General features: G+C 42.9%; 1 protein-coding gene across 1 annotated transcript in view; it reads left to right on the forward strand.

Annotated features, from left to right (window-relative positions):
• The first annotated feature begins 382 nt into the window (after positions 1-382).
• LOC134355111 (zinc finger protein 541-like) overlaps positions 383-19213 on the forward strand; it is a 154052-nt gene continuing 135221 nt past the window's right edge. The window contains exons 1-2 of the mRNA XM_063064858.1: positions 383-414; positions 10295-10707. Of these exons, the coding sequence (XP_062920928.1) occupies positions 10401-10707 (307 nt within the window). The 5' untranslated portion in view covers positions 383-414; positions 10295-10400. The remainder of the gene's footprint in view (positions 415-10294; positions 10708-19213) is intronic.

The following is a 19213-nucleotide window of genomic DNA, read 5'->3' on the forward strand; positions in this document are numbered from 1 at the left end:
CAACATGGCCGCGCGGTCCATCGGCCCCCGCGCCACGTGGTGAAAGCGCGGGTTCGGCCGCAGCCCCTGTGTCACGTGGGCGCGAGTTCTAGGGTCGGTCCATCCGCGAAAGCGGAGGGGATGACAATAATTTATTTCTCCCTCATGACCTGAATGCTCACTCCAGAAACTCTGGCAAGCAGTCAGTTGACGCTAATATAGTAACTATTCTCATTGGAGACTAAAACGGGAGGTTTTAGGTACTCTGTGCGGGTAGTAGTTGTGAAGGAGTCACAGGAGCACCCCTCCCCGCTGCGGGCAGATAGCTGGGCCCGGCCCGGCGCGCGGGGCTCGCCGGGATATTTTTGAATGAGCGCCGCCAATTCCATCGGCCGCGACGCCACCGGAGCCGGTCGTCGCCGCCAACCGACCCAGGTGGGGTGTGGGAAGGCTACACCGGGGCGGCGAGCGAGGCTCAGGGCTTGCGGGGAGGGGGTGGTGGATGGAGAAAGGCGGAGGTAGTGAGCGGGGATGTCGACCGCAGCGTCGAAGGGAACAGGCCTCAGGCTTCGGGCGCAGGTGGGTGGTATTTGGCGGGAGGGCGACCTCTGGGGTTGGGCGACAGCGGTTGATGTCCGGAGCCCTGACCACAGGCTGGAGGTGAGGACGCGGGACCCCGATTACCCGGGAGGGTGGTGATCACGGGCAGGGGCAGGCGTAGGGTAGGGTCGAGGGCTTTGATTTCTTGATTAGAGGATTTGAGGTTTCCTGGGGAGGACCTGCAGTTAATCTCCCCTCCCTCACTAGTTTTCACCTCCCAGCCCTGCCTCCCTCCCACCACCAAGGCCGAGGGCAGCGGGGAGGGGTGGGACGCCTCCTCTCTCAGGGTTTCCCTCCAAACCACACAGCACCCCTACCAGGACTGGGTCTCTGTCCTGGTATTTAAGGTCAAGTCAAGTTAGGTTTGTTGGAATTTAACTATATACATGTATACCGTTAAAGGATGCAACGTTTCTCCGGAACAGTAGTACATATAACATCCATATAACACACAATAACTTAGGAAGGTTAAATAAACAGATTAATGTGCATAATTATTGTAGGATACAGTAAAAATTATCTAGTGCCACTTCAAACTAGATGCAGGGAGTTCAGAAGCCTAATGGCCTGAGGGAAGAAACTGTTTCCCACCCTGACCATTCGTGTTTTATGGATTGGAGTCTCTTGCCTGATGGTAGAAGGCCAAAGAGGATGCTGGATGGCTGGGTGGGATCCTTTATAATGTTAAGGATCCTGTGTACGCAGCGCTCCTGATTACGGCTCCTGGTACCACAGCTGTTCAATAAAAGCTGCCCAACCAAAGGACAAGTCAGGAAATAAGAAAACTTGCCCTTTACTTCGCCTTTACACTTCCCCCCTCTAACCTTATAATCCTGTCTTCTAGTGTTTGACATTTCTACCCTGAGGAAAAATTAAGATTGTCTACCTTATCTATGCCTCTCACGGTTAACCTCATTTCCTTCTTCGAATGACCATCCCCTCTTTTTGAAACACCTCGTTATTGAACCCCACACCTTAGCTAGGATGAACACCAGATTTTCCCAAGTTTATCATTTTTATCAAATGCTGGCCTTGGCATGGAGGTATTTTGCACCTTGACCTCAGAGGAATGGGGTTTCATTTAGCTGTATACATGTGTATGGTTGAATGACAATAAACTTGAACTGGAAAGTTGATACATCTTTAATGAACTGGGAAGTTTTAGACTGAAATTAACAGAAACTTATTAAATGAGGGATACAAGCTAAGTTTATATTTAATTTCTTTTGTAATATTTGGTAATTATTCACATGCAGAACTCAGTTAAGTGTCAACCATGTGTAGGATCATAAAGTGACATATTTTACCAATCCTGAATTTCAAGTGTTAGGTCCTAGAATAACATGAGGACATCTTGTTCATTGTTATTCCCGATATTTTAATAGAAAATGCTCACACTATCCAGGAGCGTGCTCTCATTGAGCCACGCCTCCCAGCAATCCATCGATTTAACCCTAGCCTAATCACTTACAATGACTAATCAGTCTATCAACCGATATGTCTTTGGACTGTGGGAGGAAACCAGAGCACCCGGAGGAAACTCACACAGTCACAGGGAGAACATACAACCTTCTTACAGGCAGTAATGGGAAGTGAATCTGGGTCGCCTGTGCTGTTGTGCTAACCACTTGGCTACCTTACCACCCCCTCTTAACAGTTTTTATGCCATGGACCCATTTGGCAGTCTGGTGAAGCTTGTGATTTAGATATAGAAACTAAGCTATGTAGGATTTCAAAAGAAACCAATTATATTGAAATGCAGTTTTCAAAATATAAAATAAACTAGTACTTTGAACTTTGAATCTTAGTAATATCATCATCATCAGGTGCCATGCCCAGTTTGAGCTTTGACTGCCATGGCCCACACACTCCTGTTTCGGGTCAAGTGGATCAATTCATTGGTATTCATTATCAGTTCTCTGGCTGCTGTCTCCATCATCATTGTTTTCCACTTGCTTTCTTCCCTTCAGTCTTTCCCATAATTACCGTGCATTCTAACTCCTCTTTCCTAATCACATGTCCAATGAAGTTACGTTGCCTTTTCATGATCTCATACATTATTTCTCTTTTTGTGTTTGCTCTGTTCATGACACCCTCGTTAGATATTCGTTTTGTCCATGATATTCTTTGCATCCTCCTCAAAAACCACATCTCTGCTGCTACAATTCATTTCTTCATGTTATTAGATATTGTCCAATATTCTGAGCTATATAACATTTCAGTACTGTGAGGCAGGTTGTCATGCCTAGTTTAGTATTGGACAGTATACTCTTCATTCTCGTAAAGGTGTCTTTTGCCATCCCTATTCTTCTTTTGATGTCCAAGTCGCACCTGCCATCTGATGTCACCCAGCTTCCTAAGTAGCAAAAGTTCTTTACTTGTTTTATGTCTTCCCCATTTATTCTCAGCCTGCAGTTAGGATTCTCCTTCTTTTTGGATGTCACCATACATTCTGTCTTTTTGCACTTTCTTCAACAATTATATCAATTAAGTTTTGTAGGTCTTCCTCCGTACTTGCAATTAACACAGTGTTGTCTGCATATCTGAAATTATTGATGTTTTCATCGCCAACTTTGATTCCCAAGATGTCTGTTATTTTTTGTAATATTGTTTCACTGTACACATTAAATAAATCAGGGGAGAAAACACACCCTTGTCTAACGCCTCTCTTGATTTTCGTAAACTGACTCACTTCTCCATCTATTCTTACAGTGGCAGTTTGTTCCCAGTACAGATTTCTGGTTAGGCGGATGTCTTTCGAATCTAGATCTAGAGTTTTCTGTAATACTTCAAATAACTTATTGTGCTTCACTTTATCAAATGCTTTTGTGTAGTCGATAAAACAAACAAATCTTTTTGCACTTGAATAGCTCGTTCTGATAGTATCCTTAACATCAATATTGCATTTCTTGTACCTTTATCTTTCACAGAATCACATTGTCCTTTGCCTATTTCAGCTTGTATCTTACTTTTAGCTCTTGTCATTAAAATTCTTAAAGTATTATGGTCCTATGTAATTCACATTCTATTGCTCCAATATCATCTCTTCTGGTATTATTCCAGTCTCATAAATGTCATTGATTAAATCAGTTAGTTTTTCAATTCCATAATCTTCAAGGGCGATAATTTGTTCTATTACAAATTTATCAGGACCTGCTGCCTTTCCTTTCTTCATCTTATTTATTGCATTACAAACTTCAGATTTTAAAATACTTGGACCGTCAATGTTTTTCTTAATTTCTGGTTTTTTGCCTTGATCGTCTTCAAACGATTCCTGAATATACTCAGTCCATCTGTTCATAATCTCATTTTTTTTCATGATAATGGTACTATCCTTTGCTTGCAAACATCACCTGAAGAACAGGAGCTTTTTACCAGTGATATTCTTGATATGTTGGTATAACCTTTTTGGATCAGTAATAGGGATTCTTTCTATTTGCTCACATTTCTGGTTTAATCATTCTTCTTTGGCTTTTTGACATAAGCTTTTAACTTTTTAATCTAAGGACTTGTATTCTATTGGATTTGCTTTCTTCCGTCTCCTTTTTTCCATTGGATTTTTGATTTCCTCTGTCATCCATTTATTCTTTGTGCTTTTTTCTTTTTTTAGGAATCACTGACTTTGTTGATTCTACCAAGGCATCGTTTAGAGAGTTAAATTTCATTTCTACGTGATTGCTATCATCTTCAATAGATTCTATTTCTAGACTTTGAAATCTATTCCTTACTTCAATTGTAAATTTTTGTCTTAAGTTTTCTTCTTTAATTAATTGCAAGTAGTCAAGGGATTGTTCAGGTATTTTCTACTTTAGTTTTTTAAGTTTTACTTTTACATGACATATATGTGCTTCTTTATTAATGCAACAAATAACTACTGTAATTTTGAAGTAATGGTGCGTGTGCTTTAAATGGTATTTTGAAATATTTGTAACAGCTGTAATGTGATATGAAAATATCTGTGATTTCTATTGGTGACAAAGTCACAGGGTCTGCTAATCCTACTGTGGTTGTTGCCTACATCATCATTGAAGGAGCTAAATTTCCGTTAGAAGTTAGTTAAAATAAAGATGTAATTTTTACCATCCTAGTTCATGGATCCCCTGGAATCTATCCACGGACCCCCAGTTAAGAACCCCTGATTTAAAATATATATAACTGCATGTAACATATGCCTCTTTCCTCACAATAGATCTCCCACCATTCAGCAACAAAATGAGGCAATCACGGACCAGCAATAATAATCCCTATTGTTTTCTCAGCTTGCTACAAAATACCATGGAAGTGAGCCCTGCGATTAAATGCACACCAGTAGTACCAATTTCTTGTTAAATTATCAGTTAGAGAAATATACAGCCACCTCAGTTATGGCACAATTATAGCCTCTTACATGAAAAGGGATAGCAGAGGAACAAACCCTTCAATTGACCGTGTCTGCATCAACCATGATGTTAATCCAATTAAACCCATCTGCTAACCAAGGGTTCCCAACTCGGGGTCCATGGACCCCTTGCTTAATGGTATTGGTCCAAGGTATAGAACAGGTTGGGAAACCCTGATCTATCACCTTCTATTCCCTGCCTGTCCATGTGTGTGTCTAAGTGCATCTTTAAATACATTGAACACAGTAAAAGTTAAACCTTATCCTACTACCCATTATACCGCTAGAGTTTAGGGCAGCAATGAAGGTCGTCCATCTCTGGCGGTGTTCAGAGTTTCCTTCATTGTGTAAGTAGCTTCCTCTTGGTTTTCACTACTGTCAGTCATGCATGTCTTGCATGGAGACTCAGGAATACCGTCGCGGTAGAAGGATTCTTCATTGCAGTTTCTGTAACAATTTTATTTTACCAGCCAGGGTTGATAGCTCCGAGCTGAACACCCAAACCTGGAGGGCCGGTGGACCACTCTTGGTCTGGCCTCTGTCCTTTCACCTGTTTGGCTTGGGTGACCCTACCAAGAGTCAAAGCATAAAGCCCCGACTCCAGTCAACACAGCCCTCCTGGTCATTGAGGCATGCAAACCTCAAAGCCACAACAGAGGAAAAGTTAAATGTATCGTTGTAATTTAGTGAGGCATTGTTTAGATTGGGCTCCCAAATTTTTTATCCCATGGACCAATACTGTTAAGCAAGGGGTCCGTGGACCCCCAGGTTGGGAACCCCTGGTTTAGATTGAAGCTGGCGGGGTTGCACATGGAGATACTTAAGGTGAAATGGTATAAAAATGTAGGTCTTGGTAATCTGAAATTAAGACAAGAAACACTGTGAAAGTCAGCCAGCATCTGTGGAAAAGGAAGCAATTAAGGTTAAGGAATATCTGTGGTAGGGTGGAGCTTAGGAGAAACAGAGTGACACCCTATGATGATGATGATGATGATGATGATGGTTGGGAGGAGGTGGTGAAGGTTTGTTAATGCTGCTCTGGAGGAGATTTAAATGGGGGGAGATGGATGAGGACGGAAGGAAAAGAGTTTAAAGAAAGACAATTTTCAACCTGCTGAGATACAGACACAGCAGTTGCTGGAAATCTACACTAATAGAGAATTCTGGTCATGCCATGCAGGCATCAACAGTTGAACTAGAACTAGCCCGTTGTGGTATTGATTACATTTTTTAAAGTTGTTGCTGAGGACCATAACATGCCTAGCTGGAACTCGAGACACTTGGGTTTTGTCCATGCTGGAGTGAGGTGTCCTGGGGCATCCCCAGTATCTAGTTCCAGTCACCTGGGGAATGCAGGTGTCCTGTTCCAGTCATCCAGCATACACCTGGGGAATGCAGGTGTCCTGGTCCAGTCATCCAGCATACACCTGGGGAATGCAGGTGTCCTGTTCCAGTCATCCAGCATACACCTGGGGAATGCAGGTGTCCTGGTCCAGTCATCCAGCATACACCTGGGGAATGCAGGTGTCCTGTTCCAGTCATCCAGCATACACCTGGGGAATGCAGGTGTCCTGGTCCAGTCATCCAGCAGACACCTGGGGAATGCAGGTGTCCTGTTCCAGTCATCCAGCATACACCTGGGGAATGCAGGTGTCCTGTTCCAGTCATCCAGCATACACCTGGGGAATGCAGGTGTCCTGGTCCAGTCATCCAGCAGACAGCTGGGGAATGCAGGTGTCCTGTTCCAGTCATCCAGCATACACTTGGGGAATGCAGGTGTCCTGGTCCAGTCATCCAGCAGACACCTGGGGAATGCAGGTGTCCTGGTCCAGTCATCCAGCATACACCTGTGGAATGCAGGTACCTCATTCCAATCATACATTTGTGTCTGTGTGTAGTCAGTGGGTAATCCATTCCAGCAAGGAAATTGTAGCTGGATTTGTGTCAACACTTGGGAAACCTGACCATTAGTGTCACATACCTCAGTGGCTAACCAGATTCTGGTGGTGGTGGAGCTCAGATTTTTGCTGGACTTTGAGGACGTATTGACACTTCAGTAGATTACTTACCTATAGCTAATAGGAAGTGGCTATGACTCTGGACTATTGAAAATACACTATTTGCATTCCTATCACTGCCACTCCAGTATGGCTGTTAACAGTCTTAAGCCAGGCTGGACTGTGTTAGACTGGCCATCCAGTGCTGCTTGACATACCCTTCAAGGCTGTCCGTGGGTGAGCACTGAGAAGAAGCAATGGCACAAACAATGGCAGGCAAGAAGGGAATCCATATAACAGAGTAGTCTACAACTGTAATTGTGGCCTTGATTAAATTTTTGGCATGTTGATATTTCCTGGTTTTGTTTTATACATTTTGGTGGTCACTAATTGAGGGATGGTTCTCTTGACTCTAAAGACTCCATTCCCAACTCTGCTCCACTCTGAACTCGTTTTTCTACCTGTTCTTCTATTATTGAAACTCAGTGTGTCCTGGACCCATTATATAACTGTAATTGCAAAGAAAGCACAATGGCACCTCTGCTTTCCTAGGAGTCTGTGGAGATATAGCATGACATCAAAAACCTTGGCAAACTTCTATCTATGTATAGTGGAAGGTTTATTGACTGGCTGTGTTACGGCCTGGTATGGGAGCAGCAATGCCCCTGAGCAGAAAATCCTTCGAAAGGTAGTAGATTCATCCCAGTGCATCATGGGTAAATCTCCCCCAACCATTGAGCACATCTACATGAAACGCTGTTGCAGGAAAGCAGCATCCATCATCAAAGATCCCCACCACCCAGGCCATGCTCTCTTCTTGCTGCTGCCATCAGGCAGAAGGTACAAGAGCCTCAGGACTCACACCACCAGGTTCAAGAACAGTTACTACCTCTCAACCATCAGGGAACAAAAGAGGATAGCTACACTCTTCTATTGAGATGTTCCCACAATAATTATCTCACTTTAAAGACACTATCTTGTTAACTCATGCTCTTGTAGTTTATTGCTGTTTGTTTATAGTTACATTTCAACAGTATGTTGTCTTCTATGCTTTTGATCCTGTTTACAGTTACTATTATAGATTTGCTGAGTATGCCTGCAGGAAAAAGAATCTCAGGGTTGTATGTGATGACATGTATGTACTCTGACAATAAATTTTATTTTGAACTCTGAAATCTCAGTGTCTGGCCACCTCTTCAATCCCCGTCTTCACCCTCCTTCACACACCAATCTTGAAATGTGGTCATTTCTATGGTGTACTCAAGGTGTTGGGTAAATAGAGCACTTTTCCCATGGCATTCTCAATCAGCTGTTAGTTTTTTTCAGTCTGAAGTTCATCCCTGTCAGTGTCTGACTTCTGACCAGCATTTTACAAGGGCAGATATAATACTAGGAACTCATCATGTGGGTAACTGTGAATTTGAGCATTTTGTTTTAAACAATCTGCAAGTCTACAAATGTAATTAGTGGAATTCTGCAGGGATCTGTGCTGGGACCTCTGCTGTTTGTGATGACCTGGATGAAAACGTAGATGGGTGGGTTGGTAAGTTTGTGGATGATACCAAGATTGGTGGAGTTCTGGATTGTGTAGAAGGCTGGCAAAGAATACAGTGCGATATAGATCAGTTGCAGATAGGGCAAGAGAAATGGCAGTTGGAATTTAACTCAGATAAATGTGAGGTGTTGCACCTCGGCAGGGAAAATGCAAGGAAAAGTACACTGTTGAGGGCAAGACACTTAACAGTGTTGCTGAGCAGAGAGATCTTGGGGTCCAAGTTCATAGCTCCTTGAAAGTGGCTACAAAGATTGATGGAGTGGTTAAGAAGGCTTATGGAATACTTGCTTTTATTAGTCGAGGCATTGAGTTCAAAAGTCAAGAGGTTATGTTACAACGTTGTAAAACTGATTAGGACACAACTGAAGTTTTGCATACAGTTCTGGTCACCCCACTACAGGAAGGATGTCGAGGCTTTGGAGAGGATGCAGAAGAGGTTCACCGGGATGCCTGATTTAGGGGGCATGTGTCCTCATGAGAGGCTGGATAAACTTGGGTTGTTTTCTCTGGAGCGGTGGAGGCTGACGGGAGATCTGATAGAGGTGTATAAGTTTATGAGAGACACAGATAGAATAGACAGGGATTATCTGCTTCCCAGGGTTGAATTATCTAACACCAGAGGGCATGCTTTGAAGGTGTGAGACAGTAGGTTCAAAGTGGATGTGAGGGGTAAGTTTTTTACTCAGAGAGTGGTGGATGTCTGGAATGTGCTGCCTGGTCTGGAGGTAGAGGCAAATACATTAGAGGCTTTTAGGACATGTTTGGATAGGCACATAGATGTGAGGAAGATGGAGGGATATTGGTATTGTGTAGGTAGGAGGGATCGTTTTTTGGGAGTTTTCTGATTTACTTTTAGCTGCGTTGGCACAACTTTGGGCTGAAGTTTAAGTACAATGTTTAAATACATTTAATTCCTGAGCTGTACTGCTCTATGTTCTCTGTTCTATAAATGATTAATATTATACTCTACAAATTTATTTGGAAGTGTTGTTTCTGGAGATTTAATTAATCAATGAAGTGTGCAATGAGTGAGACTATTTGGGTGCAATAATTTGAAAGCCAAAGCCAATTTTCTAATTAAGGTGCCAGATAGAATTATAGCTGGTTAATTTTACTAAGTTAGGCAAGACCGTCATCAATAGGATGGCAAAATTATAGCCCTATTCTTCACATGCTCCACAATTTCACCCACCCTCTCAGTAGACACGGGAGATAGTGCAGAAATAAGGCAGATTTCTGCTTTGGGGGAGGCAGGAAGTTGCAGGGCAGGTGTCGGGTGTTATTGAACTCTCAATTAATCCACTATTAAGTATTTTAAAGTGTGCATTTTGGTTTTTTAGCTGGAGAAAAATTTTATTTCAAGGCACAGCATGGACTGGATCCTTCTAGCCCATCGAGCTATGCTGCCCAGCAACCCCCTGGTTTAAGCTGAGCCTCCTCATGGGACAATTTACAATGACCAAGTTAGCCTACCAACCAGTACATCTTTGGATTATGGAAGGAAACTGGGGCACCTAGAGGAAACGCACACATTCCAGAGAGGACGTACAAACTTCTTACAGAGGGCACCAGAATTGAGCTCCTAACTCCGACGCCCCAAGCTGTAATAGCATTATGCTAACTGGAATGTCATCCCTGTAGGGTCTGTGTAAAAAATATTAAGTATCTAATGGAGAATTGTAGTTGAAAATTAGAAATTTATTTGTGTATATAGTACTCTAATTACCTACAAAGTTTCTGGAAATCCAATCTACTGCTAAATTCTCTTGTATTTTAATATTGCAGTGATACTCCAGGAGTAAGGAGGACGCCTTTGATCAGGATCATTCTGTGAAAATTTGTTGCTTGCTGCTCACTTCTACAGAGAGACTTTGGTGCCAAAGCAGGAGCTATGGATTGCTACAGCTTCACTGATGAAAACTCTCTCCAAACCAACATGCACCTGCCCTTGCCATCAGACAGTGAGTTGCCCATTGCAAGTAATATCCAGAGACAAGATTTCATCCCAGAGCCCGATGATATTATTTATGCGGGAATGAGAAATATAGACCTTGATTGTAACCTGGAGGCTGCAGAAATTCCTGGCGATCTGTTTGCTGACAGTTTAGATCTCTCCCTGTATACTGTAGATAAGGGATGTGATTCCCTAAAGATTCCCAGTGACTCCACGGACACAGATTCTCCACCCATGCTGCTAGGTACTTGAATGTGCATACATAGTTTCTCGTTAAGTCCAGCGGTACTATTTAACTATTATGCTTTTGTTCTGGTTCAAAGGGAACTCCCTAGCCAAAATGACTATTGCAAAACTTCATGAAATCGCGTTAAAATTAATGTTAAGAGCGCTCTGGCGATCTGTTTGAACTGTTAGACCCGAGATACAGAAGGAGGGAATCAGGTGTCAAGTTAGGCACTCACTGTCAGGAAAGAGCATTTCTCTAGGCACCATCAGAATGGTTTAGAACTTAAGATACAGGAGCAGAATTAGGCCGATTGGGTCCATTTCATCATGGCTAATCCATTTCTCTCTCAGTTACAATCTTCTGCCTTCTTTCCTGGCAGATCAAGAATCTATCAATCTCTGCCCTAAATATACCCAATGACTTGTCCTCCACAAATTCACCACTTTCTGGCTGAAGAGATTTCTCCTCATTTTTTATGCTATTTTGTCTGTTTTACTCCTAATTTGATTTTACCAAACCAGGCATTTAAATATTGGATTTTATTTAACTTTCAGCAACTTAAATGATTTTCCTCACCTTCTCTTAGATCCGAGATTCCTAGCCTTTTTTTTAATGCCATGGACCCTTACCATTATCCGAAGGATCCGTTGTCCTCGGTTGGGAACCCCTGCCTTAGAGGAAGCATCTTGTTTAGAGAATGTCATCCTTGGTATGGTATATTTTTTAAAGCGTAGACAGGTCACCTCTCCTGTCCAGGAGTTTCCTGCAGGTTTCTTATAATCAGTGTGCTGATGCTGAAACTGTTATACTTACTTATTGCCTGTTATGCTGCTGGCATTTAGGGCAGCAATGAAGGTCCCCCCATCTCTGGTGGTGTTCAGGGCTTCCTTCATTGTGTCAGTAGCTTCCCGTTGGTTTTCACTACTGTCAGTCACACAAGTCCCAAATGGAGACTTGGGAATACTGTCACACTCAGATGTGGAAGGATTCTTCATTGCTGTTTCCATAACGATTTTGTTTGACCAGTCAGGGTTGTTAGCCCTGAGCTGAACCCCTGAACCCGGAGGACCAGTGGACCACTCTTAGTCTGGCCTTGACTCTTAGACCTGTTTGGCATGGGTGACCCTACCAAGAACTAAAATGTAAAGCCCTGACTCCAACCAACATAGTTCTCTGGGTCATTGAGGCATGCAAGCCTCCAAACCCAACAATGAGGTTGTGGTCCATTTGGAGGTATCCTCCCTACCACTTGTATTTTTGTTACACAAACAGACAACAGACATTTTGTGGCAGAATTTGTAGTGCTGCTGCTAAACGGTGTGTGGAATTCTTCTTGCTATCACATGCCCAGCATTTTATAAATACAACTAAAGTACGTGTAGCGAAATTAACGTTCCAGTTAGTGTAACAAAAGTAGGTACATGGCTCCTAAAGTATGCATATGGATAATGATTGAATATGATTTGTTAATGCTTTCACAGAACACACTTTATGCCTTTTCTAGTTCACAAAGTTCATGGCACAAGAGTTAGTTGCTGGTGGGGCTTCACCTATATTGATTTTCTTTATAAATTGCTTGTTGGAAGTTCTTAATACCAGACCTAGGTCTGACTCTGTCCCATCTCATGCTGCTATATCATGGATGTACTGGGTGGCGATCGCTCACTTTTCAGTAGAAGCAAGAGAAGGTATGAAGATCAGAAGAAGTAAGAGTAGAATTAGGCCGTTCAACTCATTGAGCCTACTTCACCATTCCATCATGGCTGATTTATTTTCCTTCTCAATTTTGTCTCCTATCTTCTCCCTGTAACCTTTGACACCCTAGCTAATCAAGAATATATCAACCTCTGCTTTAAATATACCCAACGTCTTGACTCACAGCCATCTTTGACAATGAATTCCACAGATTCACCACTCTCTGGCTAAAGAAATTCCTATGCAACCCTGTTCTAAGTGGATGTCCTTCAATTCTGAGGTTGTGCCCTCTGGTCCTAGACTCTCCTACTATTCTAAACAGTCTCTCCACATCCACTCTTATCATCGACCTTTTAGTACTTGGTAGGTTTAAATGAGATTCCTTCTAATTCTTCTAGACTCCAGTGATTACAGGCCCAAAGCCACAAAGCACTCCATGCGTTAACCCTTTCATTTCCAGGATGATTTTCCTATACTGTTCTACACCCTCTCCAATACCGGTGCATCCTTTCTTAGATAAGGGGCCCAAAATTGCTCACAATACTCCAAATGTGGTCTGCTCAATCTATATACTACTAAAACTCTCATGCTCTGTCTGTCTGTTTGTGACATCCAATTAGCGCAAACGGTGCATTACAGCAGCAATTGTTTTGGCTAAATCCAATTAAAATGCACTAACTTACAGAATGCAGGCAAAGTTCCGGGTTATATATTCATATAAAATTGCTCATTCGCCAAAAATCAACAGGCTGGCCTGCATCCGAGAGCCAATCGGCCATCATGGAAATCGGGACGCCACAGCCCAACGCATGTGCACGGCCAGCCTCAGCAGCTTGGAGGTTTTGGTGTTACTGCTTCCTATCTTCTATCAAGCATTAGGGTAAAAATACATGGATAGCCTAATTATGCCGCGTGGAAAGAGAAGGGGGACATTATGGTCAAGAGATTACACCAGACGTTGTTGGGAAGCGGCAAGGAGAGGGAGAGAACAACAATCAGATGAGGCCAGGGCCACATGACTCCAGGATCAAAGAGTCAGGACAAAAAAGAAGAGAGAAGGCGAGACAGGAGGACAGTGCTGTGCGTCTCCAGAATGACAAAAACAGGCAGAGGAGGAGGAGAGAGAGAGACAGGAGAAAAGGAAAGATCAACTCGAGAATATGCGGCACAGAGTAATTATTGCGAGAGTTGCTGAAGACGACAATGGCTGCTTTCGACGACAATACCTCGACAGAGAAAGAGCAAGGCAAAATGCAGAACTCACATGCTGTCACATTTCTGCTGATGTTGGTTCGATGACCAGAGTATGCCCTCACTGTCGTGCCTTCCTATTCACTGGAGAAACCACACATTTCTGCTGTATGAAGGGAAAGGTCAGGATAGGCAATTTGCAGCCTCTACCTAATGAACTCCTCAATTTGTACAGCAATGATGAACCTATTGCAAACGTGTTCAGGAAGAACATCAGACAATACAATTGCCTCTTCCAAATGACATCCTTTGGTGCCGAAGAAGTCATTCCAACTAGGAATCGATGGAATCCTTCTGTGATTATTCAAGGCCAAATCCATCATTACATTGGACATTTAATTCCAGACCCGACCCAGCAAGCCTGATTCCTTCAAATTTACTTCATGGACTTAATGTTCATTCTGGTCACATATTTGTCTTGCTATGCATCTTTCTTCTTTAATAAGCTGAGTTTTTCTTCTTTAATTTCCAAATCAAAGAGATAGCAATAGCATTCAGGAAAATTTAATGTTCATTCTGGTCACATCAGACTGCACTACCCTTCTCTCAAAGGGTGTCCCAACTGGTCACCCCGTTGTCTAGTGCCTTATAAAGGCTCAGCATTATATTCTTGCTTCTCTATTCTGAACCTCTCAGAATGAATGCTAACATTGCATTTGCCTTCCTTACCACTGACTCAACTTGCAAGTCCCACTGCACCTTCAATTTCTGAATTCAATCCCCATTTAGAAAATTGTCTAGAACTCCATTCCTTCCACCTGCCACTTCTTTGTCCATTCTCCTAATCTGTTCAAGTGCTGAAACTTAACGTTTCAGGAACTGCTTCTTCCCCCTCGCCATCAGATTTCTGAATGGACAATGAACCCACGAACACCACCTCACTATTGTCCCTCCTCTTTTTGTAGTACTTATTTAATTTCTTATTTAGTATATACTTATTGTAATTTATAGTCTTTTCTTATTATGTATAACCCTGCTTTGTTCAAAACTACCTGCCCTCCACCTATCTTTGTACCATCTGCAAACTTGGACACAAAGCCATCAATTCCATCAACCAGATCATTAACATATAACGTGAAAAGAACTGGACCCAACACCGACCCCTGCAGACCACTAGTCGCCGGCAGCCAGCCAAAAATGACTCCCTTTATTCCCATTCTTTGCTTCCTGCCAGTTGGCTAATCTGCTATCCATGCTAGTATCTTTTCTGTAATACCATGGACTTGTTAAGCAGCCTCATGTGCAGCCTACAGATTTCTAAGATAACATTTCCCCTTAAGAAAACCATGCTAACTTTGGTCTATTTAATCATGTGCTTCCAAGTACCCCGAAACCTCATCCTTAATAAAGGACTCTAGCATCTTCCCAACCACTGAAGTCAGGTTAACTGGCCTATGATTTCCTGTCTTTTGCCTCCCTCCCTTTTAAAAGTGGAGCGACTTTTGCAATTTTCCAATCCTCTGGAACCATTCCGGAATTTAGTAGTTCTTCAAAGATCATTATTAATGCCTGCTCAATCTATTCAGCTATCTCCTACACCTGGGATGTAGTCCTTGAGGTCCAGGTGACTTAACTACCTTAAGATCTTTTAGCTTCCCAAGCACCTTCTCTTTAGTAATAGCAATGATACTCACTTCTGCCCTCTGACACTTGACTTTCTGGCATTCTGCTTGTCTTCCACAGTGAAGATTGATGCAAAATACTTATTAAGTTTGTCTGCCATTTCTTCCTCTAAGTTATTTCCCCATTACTGCCTCTCCATTGTCATTTTGTAGGATCTGTCACAGCGACGTTGCTCAATAAAATCACGTAATGGGCAGTCCAGCGTCAATAAGGACGGAAATTTTGGATTTCTCTCCTCCTTCCTCTACCCCCTCCCATCAATACACCAGAGCTGTTGAAGTTGGGCAAAGTTTGAAAAATACATTTTGATGAAAAAAATAATATTTAAGAAGATGGCTCATGTTTCCCTGGCATTGATTGGACTGTGAATGATGCCATCCCAAGCACAGGGTCTATTTGTTTATTTATTGAGATGCAGCACAGAATAGGCCCTTTTGGCCCTTTGAGCCACACCCAGCAATCCCCTGATTTTTTTTAACCCTACCATAATCATGGGACAATTTACAATGACTAATTAACCTATCAAGTGGTATATCTTTGGACTGTGGGAGGAAACTGGAGCACCTGGTCGCAGAAGAATGTACAAACTCCAAACAGGCAGTGGCAGAAATCAAACCCAGGTTGCTGGTACCCTAAATCGTTGTGCTAACCACTGTGTTACCATGCCGCCCCAAATCTGTGACCCCTGGACTAAACTGGCTGATTGGATGCAATCTATAGAACTCTGTCTATTAAACTCAAAAACTAGGAGCAAATCCCACATTAGTTGGCAAAGGGGGTGAACAATCAGGTGCCAGACATGACATTCAATTCCAGCCAATGCAAGAGTTCAGTTGGAATGCGTAATCTTTATTGTGTATCCCCTAATTGATCACAGATGTTGCAGTGTCTGCCAGATTGATCAGCCTGTACCTTGGGACCATACAAGTTCAAGTTTAAGTTTGACTGTCATTCACCCAAACATATGTATACAGCTAAATGAAACAGCATTCCTCCAGGGCTGCTGTATTGATTTGAAATAGTCCGCCGGTGCTGTAGTGGCATCCGCACCGGACTTTGAGGCATGTTGTCCCAGGTTCGAATCTGGACAGCTCCTTACACACTTTCTATCCATGCTGAGTTGAGTGTCAAGTTAGCAACTTGGATTTGCAAAAAAACCGACAGCTAAAGAAACGACAAAGAATACACCACAAGGCACGGAGAGGAGTAACAACATTGATTTGAAAGGGTTATGGGGAGGAGGTAGAGAGATGGCTGCTTCTCCGTTACCAGATGTTTTCCCTTGCCTCATGACAGTCCCCTGCAGTCCAAATGCTCAGACTATTTTTGTCTAATTTTATGATTTTTTTTTGTTTGGGAGTTTTACATGCCTTCTACTTGGCACACTGGAAGTAAGTGAACACCAGTTTCAAATGGTCTAATTTAATATCAGAGAATGCATACTGTATACAACCTGAACTTCGTACTCTTCACAGACATCCACAAAACAAGAAACCCCATAGAATGAATGATGGAAATGTCAGAACCCCATAGCCCCCACTTGTACCAGCTGAAGCACCAACCACCTTCCCAGCCCTCCACCATGCAAGCAATAACAAAAGCTTCCAAAGGGACCTTGATCTAGGGTCCATCAAAAGTTATAGACCGTAACCCATTACTTTGGTGTCTCAGACAGGTTTTCCCTCTCTCTAAAAAGGGAGAGAGAGAGATTGCCCTTGCACCAACGAGGGCAGAGACCTGCAACTCACTGTTCTAATGTTACAGTCTTCTGTGTCACTTCTCCAAGTCTCTGGGACTGACAGGTTCTTACTCTCCATCAAAAGAGAGAGAGAGCAAGGGAACACTCAAGTACAGAGGCCTTCTTCCAACAGCAGCACACACAGCCTGCTCTCTTGATGTTTCAGTGTCGTACAGTTGGTGAAATCAGCAAGGAACCGGGTCATCTATGGGGCCGCTACTCAAAGGTGCATGTCTTCCAGGTCATTCCTGGAGATAGTGAAGCACCAGACTGCACAGCTTGTCCGAAAACCGTAGTTTGGACTGTAGATCATGGACTTGGACAGAATCTCGACCACCTAGAAAAGAAAAGGAAGACTTAAGAAGAATAAGCTGTTTCATGGACAAACTGGAAGAAGTCGCCTGGGTCTACAAAAATTGCTGGCACCATTTTTCGTACCCCCTCCTCCTCCACCTCCATTTCCTAGTACCATTTCTTTGTAAATAATGCACAATGCAGAATTAGTGTGGTACCAAAGTGTGCTGGGGTTTCAGCTTTGGAGGACTATCTGTTCCCATTCTCCAGACTTCAAAAATGATATCATTAGTGAGCACTGGCAGTCTTATTTTCTTTCCTTTTTCTAAGTCCCGCTACTTGCCAATTCCTGGAGCATTGGGCAGAGGAAATAAGATTTACAAGCTGACACATTTATCCTGGTCGGGGTATTCCAACTAGTAACAGATGAGAGCATTTAACACCACTCCTGCTTTTTCTGGGGATTCTGCAGATGCCTACCTGGAAAATGTTCCATGCGAAATGTGGATTAGAGGTTTCAGAGCTTCATATTTTTTCATGGCATTTCAGCCCACAGAGAATCACAAACAGGTTTAATATCATCGGCATATATCATGAAGTTTGTTAGCTTTGTGACAGTGGCACAGTGCAATACATGGTAATAATTTAGAGAAAAGAGCTGAATTATTATGAAAATATATACATAGACACATACACAAACATATATAAAATAGTTAAAATTAAATAAGTAGAGCAAAAACAGAAATAAAGGAGTAGCAGTCATGGGTTCAATGTCCATTCAGAAATTGGATGGCAGAGGAGAAGTAGCTGTTCCTGAATTATTGAGTGTGTGTCTTCAGGCTTCTGTACCTCCTTTCTGATAGTAACAACGATTACAAGGCTGGATAGGGGTCCTTAATGATGGATGTTGCCTTTTTGAGGCACTGCTCCTTGAAGATATCCTGGGTTCTGTCGAGGCTAGTGCCCATGATGGAGCTGACTAAGTCCCCACCCCCCCCCCCCCATACCAGATGGTGATGCACCCAGTTAGAAGGCTGAGAACTAGGGTTGAGGAGGAGATTTGAAAAAGGATCAGCCATAATTAAGTAGTGGAGCAGACTCGATGGGCCAAATGGCCTAATTCTGCTCCTATGTCTTATGGTCTAAGGTCACCTAAAACACTGTACATTGGAAGAAATTTGTTAGTGTTTTAGGTGACATAAGACCATAAGACATAGGAGCAGAATTAGGCCATCTGGCCCATTGAGTCTGCTCCACCATTCAATCATGGCTGATCCCTTTCTTTTAATCTCCTCCTCAACCCCAGTTCCCAACCTTCACCCCATAACCTTTGATGCCATGTCCAATCAAAAGAACCTATCAATCTCTGCTTTAAATACACCCAACAACCTAGCCTCCACAGCTGCGTGTGGCAATAAATTCCACAGATTCACCACCCTTTGGCTAAGGAAGTTTCTCCGCATCTTTGTTTTGAAACGGTGCCCCTCTAAATTGAGGATGTGCCCTCTTGTCTTGGACTCTCCCACCATGGGAAACATCCTTTCCACATCTACTCTGTCTAGGCCTTTCAACATTTGAATGGTTTCAATGAGATCCCCCCTCATCCTTCTGAATTCCAGTGAGTACAGACCCAGAGCCATCAATTGTGCGTGGTATGATAACCCTTTCATTCCTGGAATCATCCTTATGAACCTCCTCTGGACCCTCTCCAATGCCAGCATATCTTTTCTATGATGAGGGGCCCAAAACTGTTCACAATTCTCAAGGTGAAGCCTCATCAGTACCTTATAAAGCCTCAGCATCACATCCTTGCTCCTGTATTCTAGACCTTTTTTGAAATGAATGCGATCGTGAGGCATTTGCCTTCCTCACCAACGACTCAACCTGCAAGTTAACCTTCAGGGTGTTCTGTGCAAGGAC

This window comes from Mobula hypostoma, chromosome 12 (assembly GCF_963921235.1).
Source record: "Mobula hypostoma chromosome 12, sMobHyp1.1, whole genome shotgun sequence".
NCBI lineage: Eukaryota > Metazoa > Chordata > Chondrichthyes > Myliobatiformes > Myliobatidae > Mobula > Mobula hypostoma.